The sequence below is a fragment of the Rattus norvegicus genome, chromosome 13 (assembly GCF_036323735.1).
Source record: "Rattus norvegicus strain BN/NHsdMcwi chromosome 13, GRCr8, whole genome shotgun sequence".
Classification (NCBI taxonomy): domain Eukaryota; kingdom Metazoa; phylum Chordata; class Mammalia; order Rodentia; family Muridae; genus Rattus; species Rattus norvegicus.
Window position 1 is genome coordinate 102,415,572 of NC_086031.1, and position 15,326 is coordinate 102,430,897.

General features: G+C 43.0%; 1 protein-coding gene across 1 annotated transcript in view; it reads left to right on the forward strand.

Moving 5' to 3' along the window:
- Positions 1 to 15,326, forward strand: part of Ush2a (usherin) — a 666,448-nt gene that overhangs the window by 46,789 nt on the left and 604,333 nt on the right. Inside the window, exon 3 of the mRNA NM_001302219.1 lies at positions 8,297 to 8,429. Within this exon, the coding sequence (NP_001289148.1) occupies positions 8,297 to 8,429 (133 nt within the window). The remainder of the gene's footprint in view (positions 1 to 8,296; positions 8,430 to 15,326) is intronic.

Genomic DNA, 15,326 nt, shown 5'->3' on the forward strand with positions numbered 1-15,326 from the left:
TGCAGAGTGGTTATAGCTCTCGTCCCGGAAGCGTGAGTACAAATATAAGGAATTCACAGAAAGTAAGGCAGGTAGTATGCGCCTGCAGTGTCAGGGCTCCTGTGGGGAAGATTGGAGGCAAAAAAGGCAGAACAACTCTCAAGGGCCTTGTCTCAAACAAGAAGAAAGGGAAAGACAGACAACCAATGTGTCTTACTTACCTGCACATTAATACCACAGCACAAACACACACATGTAAAAGGACTAAAAAACAAAATGAAAGATACAGAAAAGGAAGGAGGAAAGAAGGAAGGAAGGAAAATAGGGAGAGAGGAAGAGAGGCAAAGAGAAAAGGAGGGAGGGGAAGGGATGAGGGGAGAAGAGAGAAGAGAACCCTAGCAGGGCCCTAGTCTAGAAATTTCAGTCTTTGGATAGTGTGATAGTTAGTGCTAGATTTTTTTGTTGGTGGTGGCGATGGTGGCTGTTTTGGTTTTGTTCTTGTTTTGTGTCAACTTGACCAAAGCTAGCGTTATTTGCAAAGAGGAGTATCGGTTAGGGAGAAAATGCCTCCAACAGACTGCCTGTAGGAAAGCCTGTAGGACATTTTCTTAATTATGATCAGTGTGGGAGGGCCCAGCCCCCCACACCCCCGGGATGATGCCAACTTTAGACTGATCTCCTTGAGCATTTAAGAGAGCAGTTTGAGCAAGTTCTGGGAACAGGATAAGCAGCAGCCCCTCTGGCCTCTGTCTCGGTTCCTGCCCCCAGGTTGCTGTCTTATATTCCCTCTGTGACTTCCCTTCAAAATAGACTGCTTTGAAGGTTGTAAGAAGAAATAAAGCCTTTCTTCATGAAGTTGTCCTTGGTGGTGGTGTTTGCTGAAGAAATAGAAAAGTAACCACTACAGGTAGAGTTAGGAAAGTCTTTGCTAAGCAAATATTTGAAGAATATCCTGAGAAGGTAGGTGGATGGCATAAAAACATCCTAAGAGAGGTGAACTGCAGAGGCAGAGAGACCTGAGGTGGTGGTGGTGATGGTGGTGGTGGTGATGGTGGTCGTGATGATGGTGGTGGTGGTAGTGGTGGTGGTGGTGATGGTGGTGGTAGTGGTGGTGGTGGTGATGGTGGTGGTGGTGATGGTGGTGGTGGTGATGGTGGTGGTGATGATGGTGGTGGTGGTAGTGGTGGTGGTGGTGATGGTGGTGGTAGTGGTGGTGGTGGTGATGGTGGTGGTGGTGATGGTGGTGGTGATGGTGGTGGTGATGGTGGTGGTGGTGGTGGTGGTGATGGTGGTCGTGATGATGGTGGTGGTGGTAGTGGTGGTGGTGGTGATGGTGGTGGTGGTGGTGGTGATGGTGGTGGTGGTGATGGTGGTGGTGATGGTGGTGGTGGTGGTGATGGTGGTGGTAGTGGTGGTGATGGTGGTGGTGGTGGTGATGGTGGTGGTGGTGATGGTGGTGGTGGTGATGATGGTGGTGGTTTTGTCTTTTACACTGAGTATCAGCTCAAATTCACTTGTAAATACCCTCTATCACTCAAATGTCCCTATCAGCTACAGTTCCTTGGGGGAAAAAACTGATTTTAGAACTAAGGCAGGAAAGTGAAAATAAACAGACCTAGATAAGCTTTTTATGTCAGAAAGCAAGACTAAATGGGAGAGAGGGAGAGGGAGGGGGAGGGGAGAGGGAGGGGGAGGGGAGAGGGGAGAGGGAGGGGGAGGGGAGAGGGAGGGGGAGGGGAGAGGGAGGGGGAGGGGAGAGGGAGGGGGAGGGGAGAGGGAGGGGGAGGGAGGGGGAGGGGGAGGGGAGAGGGAGGGGGAAGGACGGGGGAGAGTATCACAGAGAAGGATACTGCTGTGACCTAGAATCTCTCAGGTATATCACACACTTCAGCTTTACAGAGCCTCTACTGTCCAAACATGGATCCACGTAGATGTGGAATTATGTATTGACGGCCGGCCTGGTGATGTTGGCCTGTCATGGTGGGTATTTAAGAGGCCGAGACAGGGAGATTGCAAGTTTGAAGTCAACTTGAGTCACCTAGTTGGACCCTATCTCAAAACACAAAGTAGAAAGAGAATTGGAGGCACAGCTTAGTGGTAAGTTACTTGTCTAAGGTGTATCAAACTGTGGGTTTAATCTGTAGGACCGCCAAGAATGCACTGAGAGCGAGGTGGCTTGGATAAGAATGGCCCTCATAGTCGCATGTATTTGAATGCTTAGCCATCAGGGAGTGGGTTAGAATGATTAGGAGGTGTGGTTTTGTTGGAGGAAATTTCTTCTTCTTCTTCTTCTTCTTCTTCTTCTTCCTCCTCCTCCTCTTCCTCCTCCTCCTCTTCCTCCTCCTCCTCCTCCTCTTCCTCCTCCTCCTCCTCTTCCTCCTCCTCCTCCTCCTCTTCCTCCTCCTCCTCCTCTTCCTCCTCCTCCTCCTCCTTCTTCTCCTTCTTCTTCTTCTTCTTCCTCCTCCTTCTTTCTTCCTCCTTCCTTCTTCATTCTTTCTCCTTCTTTTCCTCCTTCTCCTTCTTCTCCTTCTCCTTCTCCTCCTTCTCCCTCTTACCTCTCTCCTCCTCCTTTCTCTCCCTTCTTCCTTCCCCCTGTCTTCCCTTCCCTTCCTCCTTCTCCCTCCCTTTCTTTCTCTTTGTGGATCAGAATCAGGATGTAGGCCTTAGCTACTGTTCCAGGGCCAGGCTTGTCCCCATGCTCCCTACAATACCACTCCATAGAGTCACAGAGGAAAGACTCAATGGATGGCTTTAATGATCTCAATGGCTCTTCCTTCCAAATGCTAACTGGACTTACGTGGCAGATTAAAGTTGGCTGATTCAAACTGGCTCTGGTACACTCAGACTTCTGAGACCTTGAATGGGTTTTGTTGTTTTCAATTCTGTGACTAATTCTCATTATCATGTCAGTTGTTTTTAATAATCCTAACTATTCAGCCAGTACCTCTATGGGAACAACCTGCTCTCATCACAGAGACACTATGGTGCTCATGAGCCAGTGAGAGGCTATCCTCCACGAACTGGAGTTGGCTGATGATAAAAGTTAGAGATACAATCCAATAAAATATGTTAGAAATAAAACCACATTTAGATTTAAAATGGCAAGCAGTTGTTCGGGGTGGAATTCCATGTGGTCTCAGAGAGGGGGATATAACATACTTGAGATTTTTTTAAAATAACTTTATAGAGTTTGGGGGACAAATTGTCTTATGCTTAAGAATTACAGGCAGTATTATGGGATCTTTTATGCAAATCTGTTTTTTTTTTCATTTAGAAATGGATGTTTCTATTTTAGGGCATTTTCTATTTCAGAAAGTCTCAGACTGGTTTTTCCTCCATCGAGTTGGTTTTAATTCTGGTTCATGCCACGATGGTTTTCTTTCTGATTGAATTCCTTAACACTCAAGATGGCTTTCGGTGTATTTGTATAATCCATTGTTTCTTAAAGGTGAATTTGAATCTAGGTTATGTTGTCAAACACTTCATGTTGTCTATTTAAAAAGATGTTATTCAAGAGCTGGAAAGATGGCTCAGTGTTAAAGAACACTTGCTGCCCTTACAGAAGACCTGGGTTAAGTTCCCAGCATCCACGTGATGTTCACGATTGTCTCTAACTCTAGTTCCAGGGATCCCACTCCCTCTTCTTGCCCCAAGGCACACAAGGGATGCACATGCATATATGTGTGGAAAGGCAACACACACGCTCATTGAATAAGATAAATAAACATTTTTTAAAAGGTGTTTTTCAGAATTCTTCAGATAGTTTGACTTTAAGACGAGGCCAGATGAATTAAGGAAAGTGACCTTCTTAAGATACTGTGACTTTTTCCAAGGAAAAGTCCAAACATATGCTGTATGTACACACATGACCCATCTAAGGTACCTTGTCATAAGGATTCCTTCAAATGACAGTGCTTTGTTGACCAGACTAAAATTCAGTATTTAAGTTAAAAACAACTAATGTCATGTATGGTGATCCAAATATCACCCGGTAGGTTAAATGTCTTGTTATCACATATAGCTTCTTGACAGAGTGGTATGTGGGTGATGTTTCTATTCTAGATGGATTTATCCATGCTATCTCTTTAGTAAATGCTCACTAATATATGAATGTGAAAAAAACATATGTTTGCTTATGTGTATATGGATATGTGTGTATGTTTAGGTCTTGTTTCTCAGACTCGGTGAGATTTTATGGGTGTAGCTTCTGGCTACTAAAAGACACAACCTCACATCAAGCTCCCTATTCCTCCAGTCCTTACAAGTTTTCAGTCCCTTCTGCAATGATCTCTGAACCGCAAACATGGGAGTGTTCTGTATCCTTTGAGGCTGTAGTTTTCTGTAATGGTCTCTTCAAAGGGAAGTTTCCTCGCTGAGAAGTGAAATAGGAATGTGGACAAGTATAAAATAAAGTTAGAGATTATGCTGCTTTAGTAAAATGGTGGCTGTAATTTCTCCCCTCAACAACCATGTCTTCTCTGGTCCAGTGGTGGTCTCCCTCTTATTGGGTAGGGATTGCCCCACTGTGTCATCCTTATGACCTTTCTGTCATGCCGGCCATTGTTGTCAGTCACACGTATCATAGCTGGATACCGATGGTTGTTTTCCTCCTTAGGAAGCTTCCGTGACACTTCCGAGAAGTCGCCAGGGAGGGGACATTCAGGTCAAATCCAGCTTGGGTCCTCTAGGTTCCAGGTCCAAACTGCACAGTGTCGTCAGTAATAGGGACTGCCCTTCCCTAGTCAGCCAAGGGTAACATAAGTAACCTGTAACGGTTGGGGTCTCTTGAGCATCCCTGACCAAGAACTCAAAAAAAAAATAGCTTCTCATAACCTGGGGTGTTGGGGTTTTTGTTAGTCAGTCTATGGATCTTGATGTGAGTACTGCTAGCCCAGACAGAAAAAAAATTCATTTACTACACATGTATGTAATAAAATAAATATATAAGTGTATATAAAGTTTACATATAGACTAAATGTGTTTTCTAGGGTTTTTGAGAATGACAGCATGTAGTCAGCCCAAGCTGGCCTTCAGCTGTGGCGATGCTTCTGCATTCCTACCACAAGTGCTGGGATTGCAGGTGTGCACCACCAAGCCCTCCTTGTGGTGTCCTTTGAAATATAATTTTTGCTAATCAGGTGTAAGGACAGGAGGATAGCACGTAGAACTCTGCTGCTATTTTTGTGCACACCCTCTTTCACTCATATGGATAAGGCTAGCCTCTTACAGGGCATATTATTGAACAGCTAAGTAGTGGTTAAAATAGAATAAAGTGCTCCCATGAAATAAAGGCTGGAGAGTGGCTCGTACGTATCTCCATGTGCTTGTGGACCCCTTAAGGGGGTCGGCTTAAAGCCCTCTGCAGATGCGGCTGGATTTGCCAATTTACTCATTCAAAGCACATCAACTTACATGTGTAGGCTGCTCTCATCTGCTCAGGGCCTGAGAATGAGAGCTATAGGGGGGTTTTCGAGAAGCTTTCTCTTCACAAATCAGAAATCCCATTGTATACATTCTTATTCCCCTCAATAACCAGCGAGGGGGGAGCCCCAGGATGAGCTATTGCAAAAAGGCCACTATTGTCTCCACGGTGTCACCGTGATGGCACTCCACATCAGAATTGTAAAATAGTTTGGACAATCTTGTAACATAAAACATGGTTCAGAAAACCAAAGATTTAATCTTATTTATAGAAAGATGGTTGGTTGGGGAGGGCATGGTGTGGGGAGAGCAGCTAGGGATCACCATGAATCATTTTTAAAGGGCCAGGCAAGCGAAACCATCTTCTGGAATTTGCTATGACTGACACGGAATTCTTCTAAGCAGAGGCGTGATGAGTTGATAAAAACAGAAGGTGATGAAGGTCTTGAACAGCGGCAGCGGATACAACGCAGAAAATCAAAAGCGTGCTTTCTATCTGACTCAAAATAAAGGTAGCCCTAAACTTGTAAAAGACAACATTTTTATTTGAATGATATGACAGAGCTGTCACAGGAGTGCTACCTGCTATAAAGAAAGCACAAGAATTATCACCTTTATTAGAGCAGTGGCACCGGGCTTCAGCCATACATTTCTAACTTCTGTCCCTCTGCAGAGACAATTTTCTTTTCTTAAATAAACTGTCATGCTCCTCTTAATATATTGTTGACTCTCTCAAGCTCTGAGAATACTGCTGATATAAAACATGTATATGTTAGATTGGTAATAGTATCTTTAGTGTAACTGACGAGAACAAATGTGTTTCCCTCATGGCTGTGCTAATGTGATAAAGGAAAATTGGCTGTTCATCAGGTTTTGGGCTGGGTAAAGACAGTAGAGATGGAACCGTGTTCTTTTTTTATGCATTAATACCACCGGGAACTTTTCTCTGGTTATATTTCATGTAGCCTGCATGTTGTGCAAAGATGCTGTAAAACACCAGATAATGCTACAAATAACAAACTGGAAGAGCCTATATCTTTCATAATGATAACAGTCAAACACCAAATAACAGTAGCCGGCGGAGAAAAATGGGATGCAAGGGGGAAAAAGGCGCGGCGATACTATTCAGTGGAGAGAAATAGATCTGGGCCCATGAGGAGCCGGCGTATGACTTTAGGTCTATTTCAGCTTTGTTTAAAATGGACTCTCACACAACCCTGGCTCAGTCTATTTCAAAAAGGACACACTGAAATGAACGAAGTTGGCTAGAAGGAAGAGTTACAATGTTGCCCAACTTTGTTGTTGTTGCTCTTGTTAAGGAGATTAGTTTTTTCTGAGTAGGGGGCGCTCTGGAACGGTATGGCAAGAACTCCCATAATAATGGGAAGGTTTCACCTTGCTTCCACGTTGCAAATCCTTTTTAAAACAGAGACAGGGCTGAAAGAGTTTAGGAAGGAAAAGTGGTTGTGGGAGGGAATGGGGTGGCCTTGATCAAAATACACTATATGCATATATAAAACTCTTAAATACCAATAAGTAAATCAAAACCCGTATTGACACGGTGACTTACGAATAGTCATAGAGCCACGAGCTCATAGCAGTGTGTGTCTGGTAAAGGCCCGCGTGCCCTCTGACCTCACATTGTTCTCTTTACTGTTGGAGTTGTACAGCAGACGAGTGCGCCTGTTTTATCGATGAACCTACAGTGAACCTAACTCAAACTTCACTATCTGTCAAACTCCATTTTGGAATAGCCCTGTTTTAGAATAATTCCCCTGGTTGAGCTTCATTAAATCATTACACACCAGACTTTTAATTTCACAATAGCGTACCTCCAATTTCTTTCTCCCTCTCTCTGCCTGTCCCTCCCTCCTTTTTCTCTTTCTGCCCGAGTTGCTTTGCTAACTCGAATGCCTTTAACCATCAGAGACACGGCAAACAGACAGTTTGGTAGACACTATAGTTGGTGCCGAAACAGCAGTTGGTTTATTCTGAATCCCTGTGCAATCATCAAAGATCATGCATGACCACAACCAAAAAGGTATTGCCTCCGAAATGGTGACTGATTGGTGATTCGTATCATACTTCCTTTCCACTTCTTTCTGCTGTACCCCAGAAGCCATCAGATTGCAATCAGCGGGCCATACCTGACTGGTCACCCGGTTTTGTGTTTAAACTGACACCTAATCAGGCCAATTTGTTTAAGGACCTTTAATGGCTCCTTTGCCTACATCGGAGACAATGGCACATAAGGAACTATTTAGCCACCACACCAAATTCTTCAACTTGACATACCCTCTGGGGACTTATTGGAAAATTGGCTCTTCAGTGTTTGATTTTTATCAGCTTAGAATGTGATTGCCAAATTTTTAATGTTATTTTATAATGGGAAGGTATATTTAAAAGTCATCAGCTGTAGTCCAGTGCCTAAAAAAATGGGTGTTTATGGAGAGCATTTTACACTAGTGACTCAGGGTATACCCACACGTACATCTTGGGTATATCTGGGTTTGCATATCTCTCCCTTATGTATTTATCTGTTTCCAAGTATGGACATGATGTCATTGGCATTTAAAAAATTACACAACCCTTGGAAAGCCCTGGAAGCCTAGATATCAATCAGCACACACACATACATACAGGACAGCACCATGCAAACCCCATGAGTACCCCAGAACACATCATCGCAGCATGAAAAATCCCAGTGTACAGATCCGTATCTGGGTTTGTAACGGGCAGAGATACTGTCCTGCTACTGACAAAGGTGTCTCCATTTTCCACCTGAAGGAAGCTGAGAAGGAGTGAAATGCCTTGAAGGAAAGACAGAAAGGCTGTGGGCACGCTGTCCAAGCCAAGGAAAAGTTTGTGCCCTTGATGATGGGAATAATTCTTACAGGTGCATGAGACGGAAGTCAGCTTCTTTGTGGATGGTTTGGAGGAGAACAGCACTGCATTCGATACAAGAACTCTCCGCGATTCAATCACGGACTCGGCCCCCAGCACTGTACTAATAGGACAGAGTTTAAACGGTAAGATTTTTGTCTTCACGATTCTATTTCATGTTAGCTAACTGGTCCTGGTTTTGAAAGAGCAAACATGTTAATAATATATTCAGATGTATTCATTTCCTAGGGATACTGTAACAAATTTCCACCAATGCATAGTTGAAGATAATAGGAATTTATTCTTATGTGTTTTGACGCCAGTCACCTGTGATGGGGATCCAGTACTGTGGTTCCTTCTAGATGATCTAAGGCGGGTAACTACTCCATACCTCTGTCCTAGTTACAGCCAGCCAATCTAGCCAATCTACTTACCACTGGGCAGTTCCACTCTGCCTTTACTGGTCTCCTCTGTGTGTCTCCCTTTATTTCCTTATAAGGAGAGTTGTCATCAAATTAAAGAGCCATCTCATTCAGGGTAAGTTCTACCTCAAGATCCTTAACACCACCCACAAAGACCTTCCTTCTAAGGAGCCACAGTGACAGACATCACATGGACAATCTCTTGAGGGAAACTTTAAAATGAAGACTTCTCTATTCTGATCTCTTTAAAATAAATGAGAACTGGGCAGATAGGTCAGTCAGTAAGGGGACCTAAACTTGTATACCCAACATCTACATTAAAAACATAATCTATGTATGGTGTCCTGAGTCTGAAGTCCCAGCTCAGAATAACAGAGATAGGTAAATGCAGCTCAGTGGCTTCCAGGATCTGTGAGAAACCTTGCCCCTCAAAACGAGGTGGAGTGCTACCAAGGAAGACATCAGATGTCAACCTTTGGCATTCACATGCAAGGAAACATACATAAATAAGTTCACTCCCCAGCCTCACATATATGTGCAACAATATATAACATTTCCCTTTTCAACTCACTGAATATTTATGAAGGTGCTACTAAATGAGAGTCCTAGCATGTTTTGTAGAAACTGAGGCACACTCTTAACATGTACCACATCAGATCGGGGGGATTTCTATTCCCAACATGTATGGGAATGTACAGATCAAAGGAGAGCTCACACTAGAATCTCAGAAGAGTAGGAGTCAAAGTGGAAATGGTCTTGGAATACCCAACACCATCGCCTCTAGACTTGAAGGTGGAAATAACATATAATGCACACGCACTACCGGAAAATCCAAACAATGCATGACTCTCTGAACTAGGAGGACACGATTTAACTTCTCGTACTCTCCCAGTCTCTTTTTTTAAACCCATACAGTGAAATGTATGGTGACAAATATACTTTCCCCCCCAAGGAAATTATGACACATATGCCTTCACTAAGCTACCTAAAAATAGACCTTTCCTCTCCAGACGTTCGAGATCCACGTGTTGTGTCAATAGCTCTTTCCAGCCCTGTGCTTCCTCATTCTCAGGGTTTAGTTGCATGCCCTTGTGTAGCCGCTGCATACTTCTAACATGGATGCCTGTGACGAGTCTCTATAGAATTTCTAATGTTTCCAAATTATCAAAAAGCGATTTGACAGAAAATTATGTCTATATCTAATCTAAAGCTAATGTATCCATATCTATCTATCTCTATATATCACCCAGATTTTTATCAATATCTGTGTGTATAAGCTCATATTTATATATTATATATTCCAACAATTATCTGACCGTATGGTTCCTTGATAATCTATACTTTTGTGCTACTTCGCCTAGAGGCACTCTGGATCTCATCTGTGACTGACTATATAACCAGGAAAAGCTACTCCTGCCCCACTGTGACACCAACTTTAAGATGACGGTGATGGTGCAGACAGCGGTGTCGTAAGGCTCAGTGCAGCAGTGCGGTGTACAGAATTAGCATGACGGATGCTCACGCACCTGGCACCCACCAGACACCTAGAACTGCTACTTAATTGTCAAAGGAGCAAACGCTCCGCGTGTAGCATGTACTAAATCATACTGGTATGTGTGCCTATTGCTAATGTGTGCAATTATTTCCTCAGATACATCCACAGAAGGAGAAGGGCTGGGTTGGAGGATATAGCTCCTTGAACAGCATAAAGGCTGTTCTAATGTGTGACGAAAGAAAGTTGTGAAGATTTATAACCCTTACTGAAAGGGTATTGTTGCTTTAAACACATGTGTTCATGTAGTGTATGTATGTGTGTGTATATATGTTTGTGTGTGTGTGTGTGTATATATATGTTTGTGTGTGTGTGTGTGTGTGTACGCGCGCGCACGTGCGTGCATGTGTGTGTTGATACTCATAAGGATTCTATGAGAAAAATGCTGTTGGCTGTGAGCTGGCCTTTACTAACGTTGACTAGCTTTCCACACTCTCCTCGGTTTTTTTCACCTCATTTGTAGACTCCTTGTCCATGTTATGTATCTAAATTATACCACATGATTGCCACTTACTTGGAAAATTCATTAATACGCCTAAGAATATCATGCTGAATGTTTTCTCCGGTGCTTTCGGTGGCCTGCTGACTCGGTTCAAGCATTTGGATCTACTATTGAATTCTTTGATGCTTGTCAAAGCAGCCATATGAGGTAGAATGTCAGTCCTGGCAATACAACTTGATGATGTGTTTGAAGATTTACTTTTATTAGAATATATGTGCAGGTGGGGCGGAGTATATCCACTTGAGTGCAGTTGTGCACAGAGACCAGAAGAGGGCATCGGATCCCTAGAAACCGGAGTTAGGGTTGGTTATGAACAGCTGACTAGGGGAATTGAACTCAGGTCTGCTTGGAAAGCCTAAGCAATATAAACCGCTGAGTCAACTCCCCAGGCCCTGCTTTGTGAACTTAGATAATTGCAAGCATCTGCATAGCTCTCAGGTGAAAATGGGTAGAGGATACTTCCTCTGTCTCAAAGATCAGCACGAGAGACAGCGTGCTCTGCATGGATGTGCACAGAATGGTGTCAGGAGAGACGCCCGCCTGCCACTATAGCTGCAGGTTGTCTGTTCTGGAACTAACATGCAGACACGCAGGGAGCACGCCGACTTCCTGTTACTCAGAGCTGTCTCCATGGGATTTAGCCATGTTGTATGTAGAGAAAACATCGCCATCATTAATACTGAGTATTGTGACAGGCTCACAATTTACCACCATCTTGGCCCTCCTTGACCCTGCCAAATGGCCTGAGGTATAACTTCTGGGAATTTCCACACACACGTTGCCATGTCAATGTGCTGTCCTATGAAGCGCCTATTCTAGATGGATTATTTTGGACCAATTTTTGATCGGATACTTTGTCTTTTTCTTATTAATGTGTAGAAGTTCATTACTCTTTTGAGTGTGTCTTTGATGAATGCATGATTAACAGGCATCATCGTCCAAAATAGGTGAGAGTTTCATTGTCTTTAAAGGTAAACGCTGACACATACTATCACTCCTTTTTAGTAAAGCCCAATTTACAGACCCCTTTTTCATACCTAACATGTTTTATTACTATACTGCGACACACTTGGATGTCATGACATATGTATTCTTACATTTTATTCTTCATTATTCTGCATCTTTCACTTGGGTCCGCGTCCTATCTAGAATAGTGGCCAAGCTCCATCATCCCTCACCTAAACAATTAACATAGAACTCCTTATAGCCATCTGATTGTCTCTGCATATGTTAGGATGGCTTCGTTTCTGAACTTTGTTGTCTGTTCTTATGGCCCCTGTACATTTGGGTCGACATGTTTAGTCTCAGTTGTTATTGCCTGTATTTCTACGTCTTTCTGGGTAAGTTTTCTGACTCCCTTTTTCTGCCATGATTGTGTTGCCATTCACTTAAACTTTAAAAGTTATGTTTCAGTTTCTGTTTACCCTCTATTTAAATCAGAATCATTAAGTTTGGGGCTGGAGAGAAGGGTCCATGTTAAAAGTACTTACTGCTCTCCCAGGATGTGAGTTGGTTCCCAACACCCACAAGAGTTGGCTCACAACCATCTGGAATTCTAGCTCCAGGAGATCGTATAGTCTCATCTACCTTCTGCATGCTTCTATACATGTCACATCCACACAGCACACACACACACACACACACACACACACACACACACACACACACAGAGCACACATACCCCACATGCATACATGCATACAAACACCATGCTCTGCTCTGTGCTGCAAACAAACTCATGCACATTTAGATGCCTTACACTGGTAAGCACATCCTCCATGAGGTCATGTATGTAGCAGCTCTGTCATGTCCAGGGTCAGCTTTGCACAGCACTCTTCCCATTGCCTGGTTCTTACATTCCTTTTGTTTTCTCTTCCAAGATGTTCTGTAAACAGGAGGAAGTGTTATAAATAGACAGCCTATCAATGGGCGCTCATCATTGCTTATTCTTAACATTTTGAATAATTGCGAGTTTCTACATTAACCAATACTTTCTGGAAGCTGTGCTGACCAAGACTGAAAGCAGCCCCAACCTATGAGATAAGCAAAAACTATTTAGAAGGGAATTTGACAACAATGTTGGTTAGCAAGACAACATCAATAGGTTCTCTACCAAAGAAACTGTGGCTTCCTTAGTCATGGGCCTTATAAGACCAGGTATGAATTCCCTCTCGTGGATCAGGCTCAAATGTACTCTAGAGAGCAGCTGGCTCCCCTTGTGTATTTAGGAGGGAGATGTGGAGTTCGCTGAGAGGAGGGGAGCAGAGAAGGAGGGAAGGTCTGAGGGGGAGCTGGGCTGGGGAAATGACTATGATAGTTGTATATATAAAACATTAAAATCATTTCAATTTGTATATACTCTTGATTCTGATTGACACGGGAAAAGTAAACTCAGTAGTGGATGTTTTCAGAAACTTGGTTTCAATAATTAGCACATTGGGAAGAAATCCAGTCCTCTGCACACAGAAAGTTTGAGTAGCATGTTTAAACCCCGTGAACCTTATTAGGTATTTAACCCCCACTGGTGTCTCTAAAAGTCTTTCCTCACATTAAGTGTTGCTAAGAGTGTTTGTGGGCACTATAAATTTGTCTCCTTTGCACTGTGGAGCTCAAATGACTTGACTCTGTTCTACTTCAGCGCACTAAATGCTGAAATGATGCTTCAGAAGGCCATTCCAATCTGAAAATGATATTTATTTTTTTAAACTCCATGAAAAGAAGTTTTTAACCTATGATTAAAACACAAGCAACAGGAAATGGTTTCTCACAAATACCTAGTTTTTATTAATTCTTTGTTCACTCACTTTATGGACATTCAGGGGCTGGGAGGAGGCGAGGATGTTTTTAATGTCTAGCCATACTCCATCAGCCTATAGGTATGATGGTACCTACTGTATCTTTTCTCTAATTAGAGATGGCATGTGGCCTGGCTCATTACTTCTGCCTAATGAGCCAGGCTCCCTGCCACCTCTCTAATCAAAAAAGAGATAGGTACAGAATGTTCCTATGGACTTTCTATAAATCATTTTATTTCTCTTGCTTTCACCATTTTTTTAATAAAAAAAATTAAGTCACCATTCACCATAGTTTTGTCCATATCCAAGATGGCTTTGTTCAGAGGCGACAGTTATGCAAAACATCTCTGCCAGCTAAATTAAAGGTACTGTCATGCAGGACCAGGCTAACTGCCTCTGCTTTCTGCAGACTGCCTCTGACACAGGACTGTCCAGCGGGACCTATAGCACATTGAAAAGTGTGTTTATTGGTCCTCCTGCCTCCTCCCTGTCCTAGCTGATGATAACTTCTCACATGAGTATTGACTGCCATGGAGATGCTCCCGAGTCATGTCTGTATTGTCATTAATTGTTCTGGGGCACATTAAGGAAATTAATAGATAAAAGGAATGCTTTCCATTGGACATGCCCCTATGCATATTAGTGTGGTAACTTGGTTTGATCAGACTGCCTTTCAAATATGAAAGAGACCATCCGTACTGTGCACATTTTTTTTCTGCTGCTGTGTTAAATCGCGGTGACCAAGGCACCTCAGAGAAGAAAGGTTATTTAGGGTTACTGTCCCAGAGAATTGGAACCCATCCTGGCAAAGTGAAGGAAGTCGTGGAAGCAGGAAGAGATGATGAACTGCAAGCATGAAACCGAGAGGGCAAACTCACAATGGGACTAGTCTTTAAACTCTCATATCCTGCCTCCAGTGACACGCTTCTTCTAACAAAGATGTACCTCCTAAGTCTCCTCGAACAGCACCGCCACCTGGAGAGCAAGTACGAAATATTAGAAACTCCAGGGACATTTTCACTCAAGCCATCATATGTATCCACCAAGGTCCAACTGCACCTCCTAAGGATATATTCTTTCCGTTATCCAGTTAGCTCCATGTTTCCAGCATGTCTCCAGCCTTAGAGAGTTAAAGCGGCAAACATGTATTTACAATGAGCTCCATGGATCATAACAGCTCCTTAAATATTGGATTCAAAATTACAGAGCCATGTGAGTCACCATTTCTCTGAGCTATTTCGGAAGAGATTTATAAATAAATATTCTGTTTCCTATCAAGATATTCACTTTCCTCTCCAGGTGAGGAATGCCTTGGTAGGTATTTAAGTGGGCAATTCTTTCTTCAGAAGATTGTTGGCCATGAGGTGTTAACGAGCATTTCTTGAGTGTTTATGAAACCCGATGCTGGGGAAGACGGCCCAAGCTCATCCAATGCCTTTTACATTGTTTCTGCTGCTTTGGTGTGTCTGAACTTGTACGAGGGTTCTTGACTGGAGAAGGGGTGCAGCAGGGAGGTTTTCAAAGTTTTGCGATTTTAACCTTAAGTATGCTAGGAAATTCAGTTTCTTTAGTTCTCCCATGGTTTTTGCTAATCTTGAGAACACTTTGAGAATTACATAAAAAATAATAAATGGAAAAATATATGAATCCATGAAAGAATGAAGAGAGAGGTAAATGCTGTGGGAAAAAAAAATAAGGCACGTGAGAACATGAGGTTGCTATGCCAGCACAAAGATCTGAGTTTGCTATCCAGGATCCAAATAAGAGGTCGC